This window comes from Corticium candelabrum, chromosome 4 (assembly GCF_963422355.1).
Source record: "Corticium candelabrum chromosome 4, ooCorCand1.1, whole genome shotgun sequence".
In the NCBI taxonomy this organism is placed as follows: Eukaryota; Metazoa; Porifera; class Homoscleromorpha; order Homosclerophorida; family Plakinidae; genus Corticium; species Corticium candelabrum.
This window is the reverse complement of record NC_085088.1, coordinates 4440215-4455577: the sequence shown is the minus strand read 5'-3', so window position 1 is coordinate 4455577 and position 15363 is coordinate 4440215. Positions and strand designations below refer to the sequence as shown.

Sequence of the window (15363 nt, the reverse complement as noted above, 5' to 3'; positions counted from 1 at the left end):
CGTCATCATTGTTGTCTAGGTGTCATAATTTAAACGCTACACACACATGCCGACATTTGCGCACGTGCACGTGACCGAACGTGTGTGTACGCGCGTGCCGAGTGTCTTGAACCAAAGTTCGACTTCTACACGCGACCGGCTTGTACACAGTACGAGGTCTTCAATTTGAGGGAGTTTGGTCTTACATATAATACGAAATTTTTATCGTAGGCCACACCTCTCACATTCAGAGCGCTTCAAAAGTCGACATTTCGTGATGGAAGCGAGCCGAATTAATTTGCTTTTGCCATAATTCAAATGCTTCAAGGCGTTGCATGGTGTTACAACTACGGCAAGAAGAGACATATCGCGTCTGCGATTGCAATGACGTTCAACGTCACTTCTAGTTTGCTGTTGCTCGTGCGATTCGAGAGCGCGATTCTTTGCCTAACTGTAGACTTCCAGATTTTTCAACCACGAGACGTGTCAAGAATTCTTGTCGTCTTGTTCGTACACGTGTGTACCTAGACTGCTTCATGCAACGTAGCAAGAGCTTGTGATTGGCTGCCTGGTTATTGTTTGTTAGCAATTGCTTACAACAATTGCGGTTGAACGTAAGTAGGGTAGCAGGTTCAAATCCATTCCACAAATCTTTTTTCTTAGATGTTTCTTTTTTCTATTATCAAAAGAATACAGGTCGGCTTATTCTACGTCATTTCTCAAAGTTTTAGCTTTAGATATGCCGTAGTCAAGGAGTTAGGCGTGACGAAAAAGAAGAAGAAGAAGAAAGAAGACAAAATCTAGCGAAAACTCCGAATTGACGAGCGTTTTTCTCCTTCTGAAGACAAGCTGAGATCAATTCAGTAGTAGTCAAGCGTAGTTGAACTTGTAAGGTTTTCTATCTATCTGTCGTCTTCAAGATATCTAGCCGCGTTTTAAGATGATTTCTGAATGTCTAAAATCTGACCACGCCCACACAACCTGGTATATCCCTACATACAGGGTACTACCGTACCCAGTGATACAGTACACTGTCAGTGCAATATTTAAGGCCACCACATTGACAAGAACAATTTGCACTCAACACAGGAGAGAGATTGTGCTCATTTGTTATTTGTCTGCTGGCCCATGCAGGTGAGGAGCCGCGTTGGGGCACAAGAGACACGTGCACCCCAAATAGTAGTCATGTGGGCCATTAAAGTGGGGCAAGAATGTGGCATCAATAATACTGAAACAGAACTAAACTAAAGAGAATGTACTTATATTCGTTGTATTGCATGTTTAGTAGCTATATCGACATGTAATGTTCACAGTCATTGTGTTTCATCGAATCAATGAACTATTCTGTGCCCATCAGTCTCACACTCTGTGTGCACCCCACAAATGGTACACCTGGCTACGCCACTGCAGTGGTTCACATTTTATTGGATCTGTGCATAGCAAGCTGTCTGGATAACGTCGGGTGTCCAGATAGAAAATGTGAACTTTTAGTATTAGTCGTGTGTGTTGTTGAATGAATATGCACAATCTCACCAAACTTGATACAGACGAAAAACGTACCAATCTTAAACAAATGTATTGTAATAATATTTGTTTGAATGCCATGAGGATATTGAGCCCGTTGACGATGGATTCACTCATTGAGCCCGCTGACCCTGGCTTCAAATGTTCATTTCTTGCCTAACATACTGACAATTGCATTCAATAACAATTTTCAAGCCATTATCTAGTTGTCATACTCCCTCTTAACCTTCCAGATCTACAATCGACAACTACATGTCTACATCATGTCACCGGACACATTAATATGTTATACGTCACATGACAGATACACATTCATAAGTCACATGACACACACACACACACACACACACACACATACACACACACACACACACACACACACACACACACACACACACGTATCTAATATATAAAGCTCAAATTGTCTGTGTGTGTGTGTGTGTGTGTGTGTGTGTGTGTGTGTGTGTGTGTGTGTGTGTATGTATGTTCGCGTTTGGTGGCCACGTCTTTTGTCCGTTCACAACCAAAATTGCAGTTCATTCGAACACACGCCCGCACCAGTCCCGTATAGACCCTATGCATCGCCGTCCTTCGCAAAGCTTCGAGCAATCGAATATCTCTTGCCGACGAAACCTACTCTTCTATCGCTTGCGTTTCTCTCCAAATTCTGATCGCATTTGCACCGAATCCAACCTACACGTTTTCTGCAGCAAGCGCTACACGGGGAGTGTGTCGATTTCTATCAAAACAAGCGCGAAGAGCAAGATTCGAATTCATTCAGCATATCCGGGACCTCGCAACAAAGATCGCACGTGACGTGTCCACAGACCTATCTTTACACTACAGTATCTTGCCCGTACGAAGGACGGGCCATGGATCCTAGTAGGTCATAAGCCACATGACACATACACATGCGTACATGACACACACGTGTACGCGCGCGCGCACACACACACACACACACACACACACACACACACACACACACACACACACACACACACATCATAAGTCACATGACACATACACACATGTACAGTTGTAAGTCATCGATCGGAGATCAACTGCATCGCACTACCAATCGTAAACAAACTCATCACATTTTCAACAATAAAAATAAATTGGTCATCCATTTTTCATTTCAAGTCAGCAAACTGAGACAACACACATAAGTCGACAACATGCATAGACATTCAACTAGTGCTACGAAAGAAAGTCAACGATAAAGCAGCAAGCGTCTGTCAACAACAGTGGCAAGTCACAAACCACTAATGTCCTTCGCCGATTAGAGCAAGCAGCAGTCGTCGATAATTTCCACTTGTGTCGCCCTGTCGTAAAGTAAACAAACAACTAGAATCACTACAACAGCAAACCATCATTTGTATTTACGCTAGTCACATACAACATGATACCGTATAAGATGAAATATTGGCAGGAAAGTTATTTGGCAGATTGGTGGATTTTGCAGCAAGCACCAATATAAAATCTGCTATTAAGCCACTGAAATATCATGTTAACATCATCACTCTGACTCATGAGCATCAGGCATCATGGCAATGTGGCAGTATGTCAAGCAGATGAGGCCACTAGATGGAACCTCTGCGTGCCGTCTGTTGTACCTACCTTGTCTAGCAGGAAGGTAAAAAATGAGAATGAGGTCATGAAGCTATCGATGAAGCAAGTCCAGTCATGCAAGTTTTGTTCTTTGCACTAACACAGCAGTTCTCTATCAACACAGTATAGCTGGAGACCAGTGAGTAGAGAAATGTGATGGTCACAAACGCAGCTGTTAATCATACACTCCTCCATGACACAATCATTTAACAAGCGGGTGGGGAATATGGTACATACATCAATATAGTGTGTGTGTGTGTGTGTGTGTGTGTGTGTGTGTGTGTGTGTGTGTGTGTGTGCTTCGAGTTCCTTCTCGTGGTGGGTAGAAAAGACATCATAATGTTAGGAATGCCATTTTGTCTCGTCTCAAACAGTGGAAGAATGGTGATTTGGTATCATTGTGGTTGGCTGCTCGTTTGGATGCTCGTTGCTATAATAACAACAATAGCAGTGATTCGGCTCTTAGTTCTTCAAATGCACGACGTGCAATAAGACTATCCCGTGAAGGTCGATATAGCGATGCTGTTCGTTCTCTGTCTTCAGAGGGATGTGTAGACTACAGCAATTCCGCAGCTTTTGCAGAGTTGCTTGCTTGTCACCCGGACCATTCGCTCCCTGATGGGCATATGGAGATGCCTGCACCTTTAGTGATTGAAAGTAAACAGGTTTTGGAATGTCTTAAAGCTTTCCCTAGAGGGTCCAGCCCTGGTGCTTCACGGCTTCGTGCACAACACTTGTTGGATGCTATTTGTGGCACGATAGCCCCATCAGGTCAATCATGTCTGGATAGCCTTACATGTTTCGTTAATAATCTATAGCAGGAAAACTGCCCACTACCATTGCTCCTTGGCTTTGTGGTGCACCTCTCATTGCCTTGAAAAAGAAGTCTGGTGGGTTTAGACCCATTGCAGTTGGTGAAACAATTAGGCGTCTTGCAAGTTGATTATGTTGCATATCTGTTAGACTTCGTCTTGAAGAGCTCTTGTTGCCTTATGGCCAAGTCGGAGTGGGGATTAGGGGAGGATTAGAAGTTGCTGTGCATACAGTCAGATCCTTCATTGATACTCATTCTGCAGAAGAAAATCTTTGTTGCTTGAAGGTCGACATAACGAATGCTTTTAACGAATGTAATAGGAATGCTTTTCTTCATCGACTACGTAAGAACCTACCTGATTTGTTTTCATGGGTTGTCTGGTCTTACCAATGTACAGGAGAACTTCGTTTTTGTAAACGCCGTCTTCTTTCTAAGGCAGGAGTTCAACAAGGGGATCCCCTAGGTCCTCTGCTTTTCAGTTTCGTCTTGTCGGACTTTTGGATGATATCGCCAAAGAAGTGGCTGCTCTTCGTTTACAACTGTGGTATTTAGACGATGGAACTTTTATTGGTGAAAGAAGTTCAGTTGTCTCTCTGTTGCATTCTCTGCTATCCAAGGGTCCAAAATATGGTCTTTGCTTGAACTTAAAAAATGAAGTTTTCTGGCCCACTGGAGATCAACATTTCCAGAGTTTCCATCTGAAGTTCACCGTGTGGCAGAACAAGAAGAAGGAATAGAATTACTGGGATCTCCCATTTATGGAAACAAGGAATTTTTGAATCAGCTTTCCAAAAACGCATTTCAAGTGATCAATGCACAAAGTCATCTCATGGATATTGATGATCCTCAAATTGAATTTCAACTCCTTCAAAGTTGCTTCTCTCTTCCCAAAATTAATCATCTCCTTCGTACTGTGCCACCAGGGAAGCGCTTCGTCAATTGCCATCTTTTGATCAACACCTTTGTCGTGCCTTTGAACTCCTATCTCATTCTTCTTTGTCAGATGTTGCTTGGAAGCAAGCATCCTTGCCAATAAAATATGGTGGTCTTGGTTTACGATTAGCTAATAAAGCCTCGTGCTTAGCTTTTATTGGGAGTTGTAATTCCACTCAAAAGTTGATATGTCGTTTCCTTGGCGTTTCCTCAATTGACGAAATTTCATCTTTCAAAGTGAATGGTGAATCACAGGCTAAAGAAATGTTCTTTACTACCTATGAAAATGTTCAGATAGACACTGACATAAACGTTGCTTCTCAGCATTCTCTTCAGAGTCAAGTGGACAAATGGGATTTTGATCTATTGAAGGAGTCTTGTTCTATTAGAGACAAAGCCAGGTTGAATACTATTTCTGAGCCTCATGCCGAAGCATGGCTTACAGCCATTCCCAACCCCAATCTCGGGCTTGCCATGAGTCGTCATGAGTTCACGATTGCTGTTCACCTTTGGCTCGGTCTTCCAATGTTTTTCTTCACCTCCAAATGCTGTCCGTTGCATTTGTGGCCAAGTATTGGATACGTTTGGTGATCATCTTCTTGGTTGCCGGAAGATTTCTTTACGTTCTAGACATCATGATGCTTTGAGAGATGCCGTTTTTCAACCTTTGCTAGTACACGATAAAGGAACCCGACGCGAACAAAGATCTTCTTCAGAGAACTATAGTCGACCTGGCGATGTCTATCATCCAAACTTTTTGTTTGGCCGTCCGGCTTATTCTGATGTAACCGTGTGTAATTCGTTTCAGCAAAGATTTGTGTCGCATTCAGCAAGCAACGCTGGTTTTGCGACCTTAGAAGGAGAAATTTCAAAGTGTATGAAGCACGACACCCAAGTGTTTTTCATCTGGTGCTCTCTTCTTTCCACTTGCAGTTGAATCATTTGGGACATGGTCGGATGTCAGCTTGAATACATTAAAGACTATAGCATCTAAAATTGTTTCTGTTAATTCTATTCCTTTAGTCAGTCTTTAAATAATTTGTTGCAGCAATTGTCAGTTAAGTTGTGGTCGTATAACGCAGCATGATTCTAAGTAGATTGTTGTTAGACAATAATGACAGTAATTTAGTTTATGGGATTTGCCTGTGTCGTAGATTGGTTGTATTGAAATATATATTTAGCTATATATATAATATATATATATATATATATATATCAATTATCCAATAAGGCCCCTATTTGTTACATGTCTGTTTCACATCACCCAGGCTCTCTCAAACTGAGACAGGCGGGCGGGCGGCGGGTGGGCCATTACCATTATCAATTATGTACACGTGACACCCGAAGTCAGTCGGCACAATATAAATAATATAACACAACAGATCAGCATCCACAGCAACAAAAGGTAATACAAGCTCTAGACATCATCATGCGAATGACAGCTACAGTGACTTTAACAACTATTGGACGATCTGTGTTTGGTTCTGATCCTCAAGTTCTTTCTTGAAGATTTACAGTAAACCGTGTAGATGAGAAGAGCAGACATCGCGCAATTAAAAGAAATGAGACATGGAAGATGGTTCAGACATATGCCATGTGCTCCGATTGTATTGCACATGTGCATTACATGAATAACAGCGTAATGGTGAAATCAGTGAGGCCCTGTTGTTCGGATGCGGGCGGGTGATGTGAAACAGACATGCAACAAATAGGGGCCTAACAATGTCCAACGCCAAAATAAATTCCCGCCAATGTTTCATGATCTTATATGGTATATTACCATTAAATGTTACAATGACATGTACACTGACAGTCAACTGGTTTTTTAGTCTCATTGTGTACTAAGGACCTACCATGGGGACTTCAGTACTATAAACTAAAATGCACTCGCTAAGGTTGGTGTTATGATACGTGAATGGTTTCATTAAATAAATAAATAAATAAATAATAATCAATGTTTGGCATTTACTATAATTAATTAATTATTTACCAATTAATTAATTAATTAAAGTAAATGCCAGACATCGAGATGCTTGACAAAGTCACTTACCTAAATTCATTTAATTTAATTAAGTACGTAAGTAACTCATTAATTAAGGCAAATGCAAGATACTGAGTGCTTGACAAATTCATTACCTGGATCCATTTGGCGAGTGTCTCTTTGTAGTGAGTCGCAAAAAACCGTTTGATCTGCACCATGTCCACCTCACAGCGAGATACAATACAACGCCTAAGCGTTTCATCGTCAGTACCGAGTCCCTAAACACCACCGTAGAAATCAACTAACAATCATGACGTCTCATGTGAAGTCATCCTGACCAACACCCACCTTCATAGACTTATAGATTTTCTCTGCAAAGTATCCCGTCTTGTCTTGAACACAACGAACTAAAAATTCAACAACAAACGACGTGTACATGTCTCGCTCAACACACAACAGACTAACGAACGGTTGTAATAGAAGCCCCACCTATCGTTAGCATCCCCGCCTTGAGATCGCCCGACATCTCCCTGCTGATTGATTGTTCGATATCATACTTGCACACCTAAATACACAAATTTGTGTTCGGTATAATACAAACAACGATATAGGGTATGTGGGGTAATGCAGACAAGTGAGCATTGCATCAGTCTGTCACAACACATACGGCGTATGATAATCATCAAAATGGTTATAACAACACGTCAAAATCACAACCTGCTGTAATAATCTTTGATACTTGTATTGAGTCTAAATTACCATATCCATCCAAATACAAGACCCACCAAAATTAATGCCCCAGACTTGTATCCATCTAATACAAGCTTCACCAAAATTCAAGCCCCGGGGGTTGTATCCACGAAATACAAGCACCACCAAAATCTATAAAAGTCCCGGGGCTTCAATCCAAACTGTTTTGCAACTTACTCTACTAGTAGTCTGAGTGTAGTTCTTAATCCCTATATGTATGTTTCAATAGACCAGACCCTCGTGAGTCTGCACAGTAGCTAACATGCCTTCCTTGCATAGCAGCAAGGGACGCCACATGTGCCCGCAACACGTGGTAGTGTTGATTTCTGTTTTCTGTTGATATCAACTATAGTTAGACGTTACACAGGAAATTTTAACAGCTGCAGTTTTAAACGCGGTGCTTGTCTAAACATTTGACATGCCTCATGACCAACATATACATACATACATACATATATATATATATATATATATATATATATATATATATATATATATATATATATATATATTACATACACGAGCGTTCCCTACCCCAACATCTCCAAACAACTCAAGTAAGCATGTCCCAACTATGTACATCCTCTATCTCTAAATTCAAACGTTGTAAAACCAATGTAGCATTATATGACTATACTTTCACAGATAATTGTTGTAATAAGTTGTTTAAAGACTTTGAAAACATCATTTGACTCATTGCAGAAATTCTCGAAGCCACAGAATGCAGGATCTTGAGACTGCATGTATGGTGTCCAGGGACCTAGAGTTTCTACAGCAACTGGATAAAATATACCGCCAGCTGCTGTAACTCTGTCAGCGTGACGAAAGACTTTGCAAGCTTCCACAGCTTCTGTGGCAGCTTTAATAATGAATGAAGGCTGCAGGCTGTTGGCTAGGTAAGCAAAGTTGACTTGGAATTAATTAAAAACTGCTGTATCCAACAGTAATTATGACTACAACATCAATCAATCCTTCAAATTTACATGCAATCAGTGATGATGACATGCAACCACCAACTTGCTAGATAGGAAATGTATATTAGACATTCATGTATCACTGTTACATCAAAGAAGTCGGGGCGACCCAGAAGAAAATCAGGATGAAATATATCACCAGAACGACTGTTGTCATAGCCAGAACAATGTTGTTCCCTTTTCGCATGCTTGTTGTCTGTTAGAAGAGCGTAGTAAATCACTTCGCAAAGGGCGTCGTATATATATATATATATAAAATATATTATTCATGATGTCATAGGTGTCACTGTGATGAAACTAACTGATGACATTATTTCAAATTGTGTACAACATCGTTTTGTGGCATATTTGGCCACACTCCAACCGGTATGTAGCAAACAGACGAGATTTGTTTCAATCTGCAAGGCTCCTACTCATTCAAAACTACAGTAGAATCTCACTAATCTGAACAGCCCCATACTAAGCCCTGTTCGGATTAGTGAAGTTTTTAGAACTACCAAAATGCAGAGATGTGCCAAAATGCATAGCTTTGAATTGGAGGTCCAGACTTTGCCTCGGACACCCACACCACTGGTGCATTGACGTATGTCTCTTTTTATCTTCATGTCATGTTTGTGGTAAATGACACAGCTGCAACAACTACATACTTATAAATAATGTGACGGCCAGGATTAAAAGTCAGAAACAGTATTTGCTAATAACCGTTTTATGCAGCAGCATTGCCTAATAGGATCTGGGTTAGAAAGGCAATTCGGATTAGAAAGGATTTGGATTAGTGAGGTTTGAGAGAATGCGCGAGAATCACTAACAACGTTGATGGCATGGAAGACCTAATGACCTGCATGAAGAACAAAGGCACTAACTACAAAGGAAGTCAATCCTCATCTCTAGTCTCGCGTAGCCAGACCCTTCCCACCTACAACCTTCCGGCAAGAAGAGTATGGCTATGTGAGACTACATCTCTACCACAGTGAAAGAACTCGTTCCAAGGCCGGCGGATGTCACAGAACAGGAAAAAGACGATCTAGTGCTTTCGAAACAATCAGACTTTGAAGGCTTCACTGCAGACAACTTGCTCTAATTTTTATGTAGCTGGATGATCACGTGACCAGATACCAGTAATAAAAATAAGTGAAGTTACAACTCCCTAGCATGCAGTCAATATCTCCGTACCATATCAACCCCTCTATAAATACAAGCCCCACGTCTCTTTTTAGTACACAAACAAGCTTGTTGCATTCCACCATTTAATTCAAGCCCCGGGGCTTGCATTTGGACAGATACGGTTACTGGTTATTGAAGTCACATGCCAATGTTGAAAACAGATTTTTCTATTGCAGACATACAAAACCATATTGGCACAGCCAGAGAGCAGAGCGATCGGTGCATGACGTACCAGTAGACACACAACGTGCGCTCGTTTAGCTATCTGGCTAAGGTGTAATTCAAAAATTCAAGTGTCCAATTTAATGAAAAACTCCAGACAGACAGAGTAACAGACAAACAGACAGACAGACATACACAGCATCGTGTATGTCATCTTGTTGTTATTCTTGTACCAATCGAGTGTTCCAATTGGGTAAGACAAGTACGACTTACTTTGCGATATTCATCAAACGTTGCTCTGAGCTGAGGATAACTACGAGCAGCAAGAATTTGATTGAATCTAAAAAATTGAGAGAAATACAAAATGGAGTCGCGTAATACAACGAGACTAAGACCAACTCACTTTGACTCATCCGTTCCCAAACGAGCTTCACCAGCTTTATACAGATCCTAAAAACGACATATTAATTGAAACAGATAAAGTCTGTGTATACTGTATTTCCTCAAATAGTAACCTGTGGGTTACTATTTTTCAATCAGAACCACTGATTACTATTTAAGTAGGGCTACTAATCAAGTATGAGTTACTATTTTTTCAATGTGTGTGTGTGTGTGTGTGTGTGTGTGTGTGTGTGTGTGTGTGTGTTGTGTGTGTGTGTGTGTGTGTGTGTGTGTGTGTGCACGCACGCGCATGCAAGACGCGTGTGGAACACACTCTTGCCCATGCAAACTGTCAAGTTATGGTAACCCCACCGGTAGTTAACACACACACAAATCCTACTTGAGCTTCTGCAGCAGCTTTTCGAACATCAACAGTACCAGACTCGTCACGGTTTGCCTTCACAGAAATAAGAAATAAACAAACACACACACACACCCCTCACACTTAACACACATTGAAAACATAACGTACCTGCAACATGGAAACAAGAAGCCGTTTGAAGTGACCGGAAGTCTCAGACACAACATCCTTTTCGAGATCACGTTTAAACACTAGACACATACACACTTTAACGATCCATCCAAACTACGCTGCCATACACATCATACTTTTACTGTATTCTTGCTTGATTTCAGCTATTTGACTATTAGTTCGTGTGCATAGAACTTCAATTAGGATGCTCTCGTCTGTACCGATGCCCTGCCACGCATCACAGTTGTTGTGCAAGTACACACACACACACACACACACACACACACACACACACACACACACACACACACACACACACACACACACACACACACAAGCATCTAGTTAGACAGTTACCTTCATCGCTCGTCGTAGTTCCCTCGCGTCGAACTGCCGTAGCGACTGCATCAGAGCCATGACCAGATCAAGAAAGTGGCCGTTCAGTTCACTCTTCAGATCAGCAATAAGATCCTAACAAACATTTGTCGTCGAACGAAAACATCACAACGAAACGAGACACTAAACTCGACCTTTCCAAACATCGTCTTGAATGTGGTGATCAGCTGCACCCTCTGGTCAGCAGTACGATGACCTAAGACGCTGATGATTGCCTTTTCATTGGTACCTAAACAAACATACTAACGTAAGCAATCTGTACAGATATCTGTAAATATATTAATAATAAAACAATAAAACGCATGACTAGTAGCAGTGTTTCCGCTGGACGATCGCCAAATAGCTAAATGCTACAAATAAATGTGGCTGGCGAAAAATAGTAATGCCTCCTTGCCAGTTTGTCTAGATGTTAAAGTGTACCATGTGTGCCTCCCCCTGGATAGAATCTTGCATTTTATAGTGCAATGCAATAGAGGTCCAGGGACTACAAGGCCGACCTCTCGCAATTGCTCTGCTCGTGTCCTGCACATGCTCTTTGAAATAAGCGCAAGTGAATAAAGATGACAGTCATGGTTCTGAAGATGACTGCCGTAGTGAAACGGAAGCAGATCGATGGTATAGAAACCATGAGGAAGATAGAGATGATGATTTATCATTGAATCAATATGCTGAACTTTGATGACACTGAATATTGAAGGGCCATAAATTTCAAGACTTTGATTTTGACAGAGATTTTAAATTTTGGTATAAAAACCAGGAAGGATGGCAATGAACGCTTGAAGTCTGGTTTGTAGATTTTGTCTTTCCAAAGTCACTCTACTGCATTTGTTGTGATCGACCATTAGATGTTTAGGCGATTTTTTCTTGGCTCTGAAATAAAGCACTTGGCTACAAACGAACAAACACCTTTAGCCAAGTGGCTAATAATCAAAATTTTCCAGCGGAAACATTGCAAGTAGATGACAGAGTTACATGTTGCTTACCGAAGCCTTTCATTGCACTTCTCAGTGTCTCACAATCCTGTTCTTTGTTGAATGGCCGAGCAGGTCTCAGTGTTCCCTCTCCCCGCTATCCAATTTAGTAAAGAAAGTTAGAGATGTTTATTAGAGAGATTCTTAGTTGTAGTTTATTGTCACTCACCTGTTCTGTGATGGTCATTGAGGCAATCTGTTTGGTTGCTGCGGATAGGCTTGAAGGGCTTGATCGCGGTGCGGGCTGAGGTTGTGGTGGTGGTGGTTGGTGGTGAGGTTGTTGGTGTTGTGGTGGTGGTTGGTGGTGGTGAGGTGGGGGTTGTGATGGGATAGGAACGGGGTAGGGGGCGGGAGGATTTGATGGCGGAGGATGGCCATAGGGTGGCTGTAGATATAATTATATACATCACAACATTATACCCAAACACTACAAACAAACACACATACACAGACAGACAGACAGACAGACAGACAGACAGACAGACAGACAGACAGACAGACAGACACACACACACACACACACACACACACCAGAAACAAATCAACAAATCTCCCTATTCCTTCTAATACAAACTCATTCTTCCAATAATTTCCTACCTTCTAATATACACCCATTCGGACACTCATTTCAATTAATAGACCCTCGCCTAATAAACGTACATGCTGCTGTTCTAGTGGTAGCTCAGTAACTCAATAACATTTTCTAGTATGTACACCATATATGTTTTTGAGAAATTATGTTCATTGTTGTTATACACTCAAACGTCTCTTATCTGGATGTCTGAGATACGGGCACGTCTGTCTGTATACCAGGCACCCACAAGAACGTGTGCCAATCATCTGTTGCAAGTACAATGTACTTGCATCAGGTGCTGTATTACATGCCTACATGAAAAATGCAGCATGGTTATACACGTACAGTACGTACATATTCAAACCGATCTACTGCTTGTAAAATGTGTTTATCGTAAGATACGGGCAATTTGGTAATACGGATAGTGCCCGGTCCCAAGCTGCCTGGATAAGAGATGTTTGAGTGTATGAAGTTTGAAATAAAAGCCCACTTTCCAATTAATTTCTCACCATCTATTACAGGCACAGTCTATTGAGCATTCTAAACAATGCAAGTGGCAAGCTGTATTAGAAGAAACATGGTAAAGTATCCCTAAAATCTTTTTCAGCCACATCTGATCCACTCAGACCAGCAAACAGACGATTTGTCACGCACTAATATATTTACACACATTTGAAAGTGATTATATTACAACGGAGAGTCACTTCCAAAAGTTAAAAACATACAGACACACACACAGACAGTGTCACACACACACACACACACACACACACACACACACACACACACACACACACACACACACACAAAGACAGACAGAGAGACAGAGTGCAGACAGACAGACAGACAGACAAGCAGTCAGAAACACAGACAGACAGACAGTAATTTCAGCTGAACAAAAATCTTGCAGTGTCCTTGACGAATATCAATAATTTGTTTTAAACTAAGTGGTTAAATGTATTCTGATCCCACTATGGGGTCATCTGTTGTAGCCTTAAGTGTTTGTTGTTGATTTAGAGAAACTTTACTTAATTAAAGACTAGCTTTTAAGCTCTTGACGGAAATTTCTTTGGATTTGAAATATATGTATTTAACAGACAGACAGGCAGGCAGAAACACGAAACCAATCCAAACCAGAACTAAGCAGTCGTGTGTAGCATCAAGCAGTTGCCATGATAGTGACAGATAGTTACCACAGACACACCCTGTAACGCAATCATCTACCCTTGACCCAGGTTCTACTGTATCACGGGCCACACAACAGAAATAAATTAATCGTTAACGTAAATATCTTGAAACGCAACCATATCTGATCCATTTGTCACACTATAATATCTCAATTGATAATAGTTACACACATAGGAAGTGATAACAACGGTTCACCCTTTCCAAAGGTCAAATCAAAACTCACACCGTCAGCGAACAGTGTCTATAGATAGAAGTGTCTACACACAGTCATACATTACACTTGAGGTAGTCACCTAGACGACACGCCATACATTCAAACTTCCTTCTACGTTCGACTCCAACTCTAACTGCCTACTACAAAAATCAAAACACCAACGTTCTCACCTGACTAGACGGTCCAGTTGGATACGATGCTGCAGGATACGGAGGCTGCTGCTGACCGTAAGGATTAGACGCTGGCGGAGGTCTGCTGAAGGCCGACACGGCGAAAGCGGTACCAGCAAATGACGGACCAGACGCGGGTGGAGCCAGAGCCGGAGCGGGAGGATACCCTGAGACGTCAGAAGGAGGAGCAGAGGGATAGCCTGGCGCAGGCGGATACCCCGGTCCAGTGGGCTACACACAAAAAATTGAAAAAAATCAGAAAAAAGTTGAGAACACATAAAGACGGGAAATACTGTAGGATAGGCGGGTGATAGTCCAGCGAATCCGATTGGTTGAGGCCCTGATGGTGGGTAGGGAGGCTGAGAGGGAGGGTAGGAAGGAGGATAGGATGGAGGATAGGACGGCTGTGGTGGATAAGCGGGTGGATAGCCGGGGTCGGGTGGGAACCCAGGAGCGCCGCCGAACGGAGGATAACTCATCGTGTCGAGAGTGAAAATGACTGCGAAATGTGTTGTGCGTGGGTGTGTCAAACAGTGGAGCAATCACTTCAATAACGCGCGTTATAGATTGCTGTTTCTGTGATTCCGTCTGACTAATAACGAATTACAGTTTGCTGCTCGCTCGTACAGGTAGCCACGGTCATGAAGTATGCATACATTACGTACACATTGTTGTTTGCTTTTGTTTTGTTGTTTTGTCACTAATAGTTAATATTAATTGTCTATTGGGTCGCACGTGCAGTTTCCTGTAGAGGCATATAGACTACCAAACTACATCAATTAAGTTAAGAGCAGAAAAAAGGATAGAGCACAAGCAATATTAATTCTTACTGATGACGTCATCATATGTAATTGCAATCAACTAATTCACTGCTACTGTATATCTGGTTGTTCTATACATCAGCCATTTGTACATTTATTGTACAAGTCTGTTCCTTGATTCAACTGCTCTTAGGTAACTAGTCTGTTACCTCTTTCAGATGGCTCAGTAATTTATTTCTAAAGCCAAATACTGTAAATCCAGAAATTTCCATACTCATGAA

General features: G+C 41.6%; 1 protein-coding gene across 2 annotated transcripts; it reads right to left on the bottom strand.

Annotated features, from left to right (window-relative positions):
- Positions 1-2579: 2579 nt before the first annotated feature.
- LOC134178633 (annexin A13-like) lies at positions 2580-14841 on the bottom strand. 2 transcript variants are annotated; one of them, XM_062645520.1, is made up of 16 exons: positions 14615-14841; positions 14322-14552; positions 12345-12560; positions 12261-12272; positions 12188-12215; positions 11339-11433; positions 11166-11279; positions 10946-11036; positions 10809-10888; positions 10677-10733; positions 10299-10345; positions 10169-10235; positions 7335-7410; positions 7194-7252; positions 7001-7123; positions 2580-2831 (listed from the first exon to the last, which is right to left on the bottom strand). In XM_062645520.1, exons 1-16 carry the CDS (start codon positions 14798-14800, stop codon positions 2772-2774), a joined length of 1542 nt encoding a protein of 513 aa, XP_062501504.1. In that variant the 5' UTR covers positions 14801-14841; the 3' UTR covers positions 2580-2771. The 2 variants fall into 2 exon arrangements, with proteins under 2 accessions (XP_062501504.1, XP_062501503.1); XM_062645519.1 differs by having other exon boundaries at positions 12188-12272.
- Between the last annotated feature and the right edge of the window lie 522 nt (positions 14842-15363).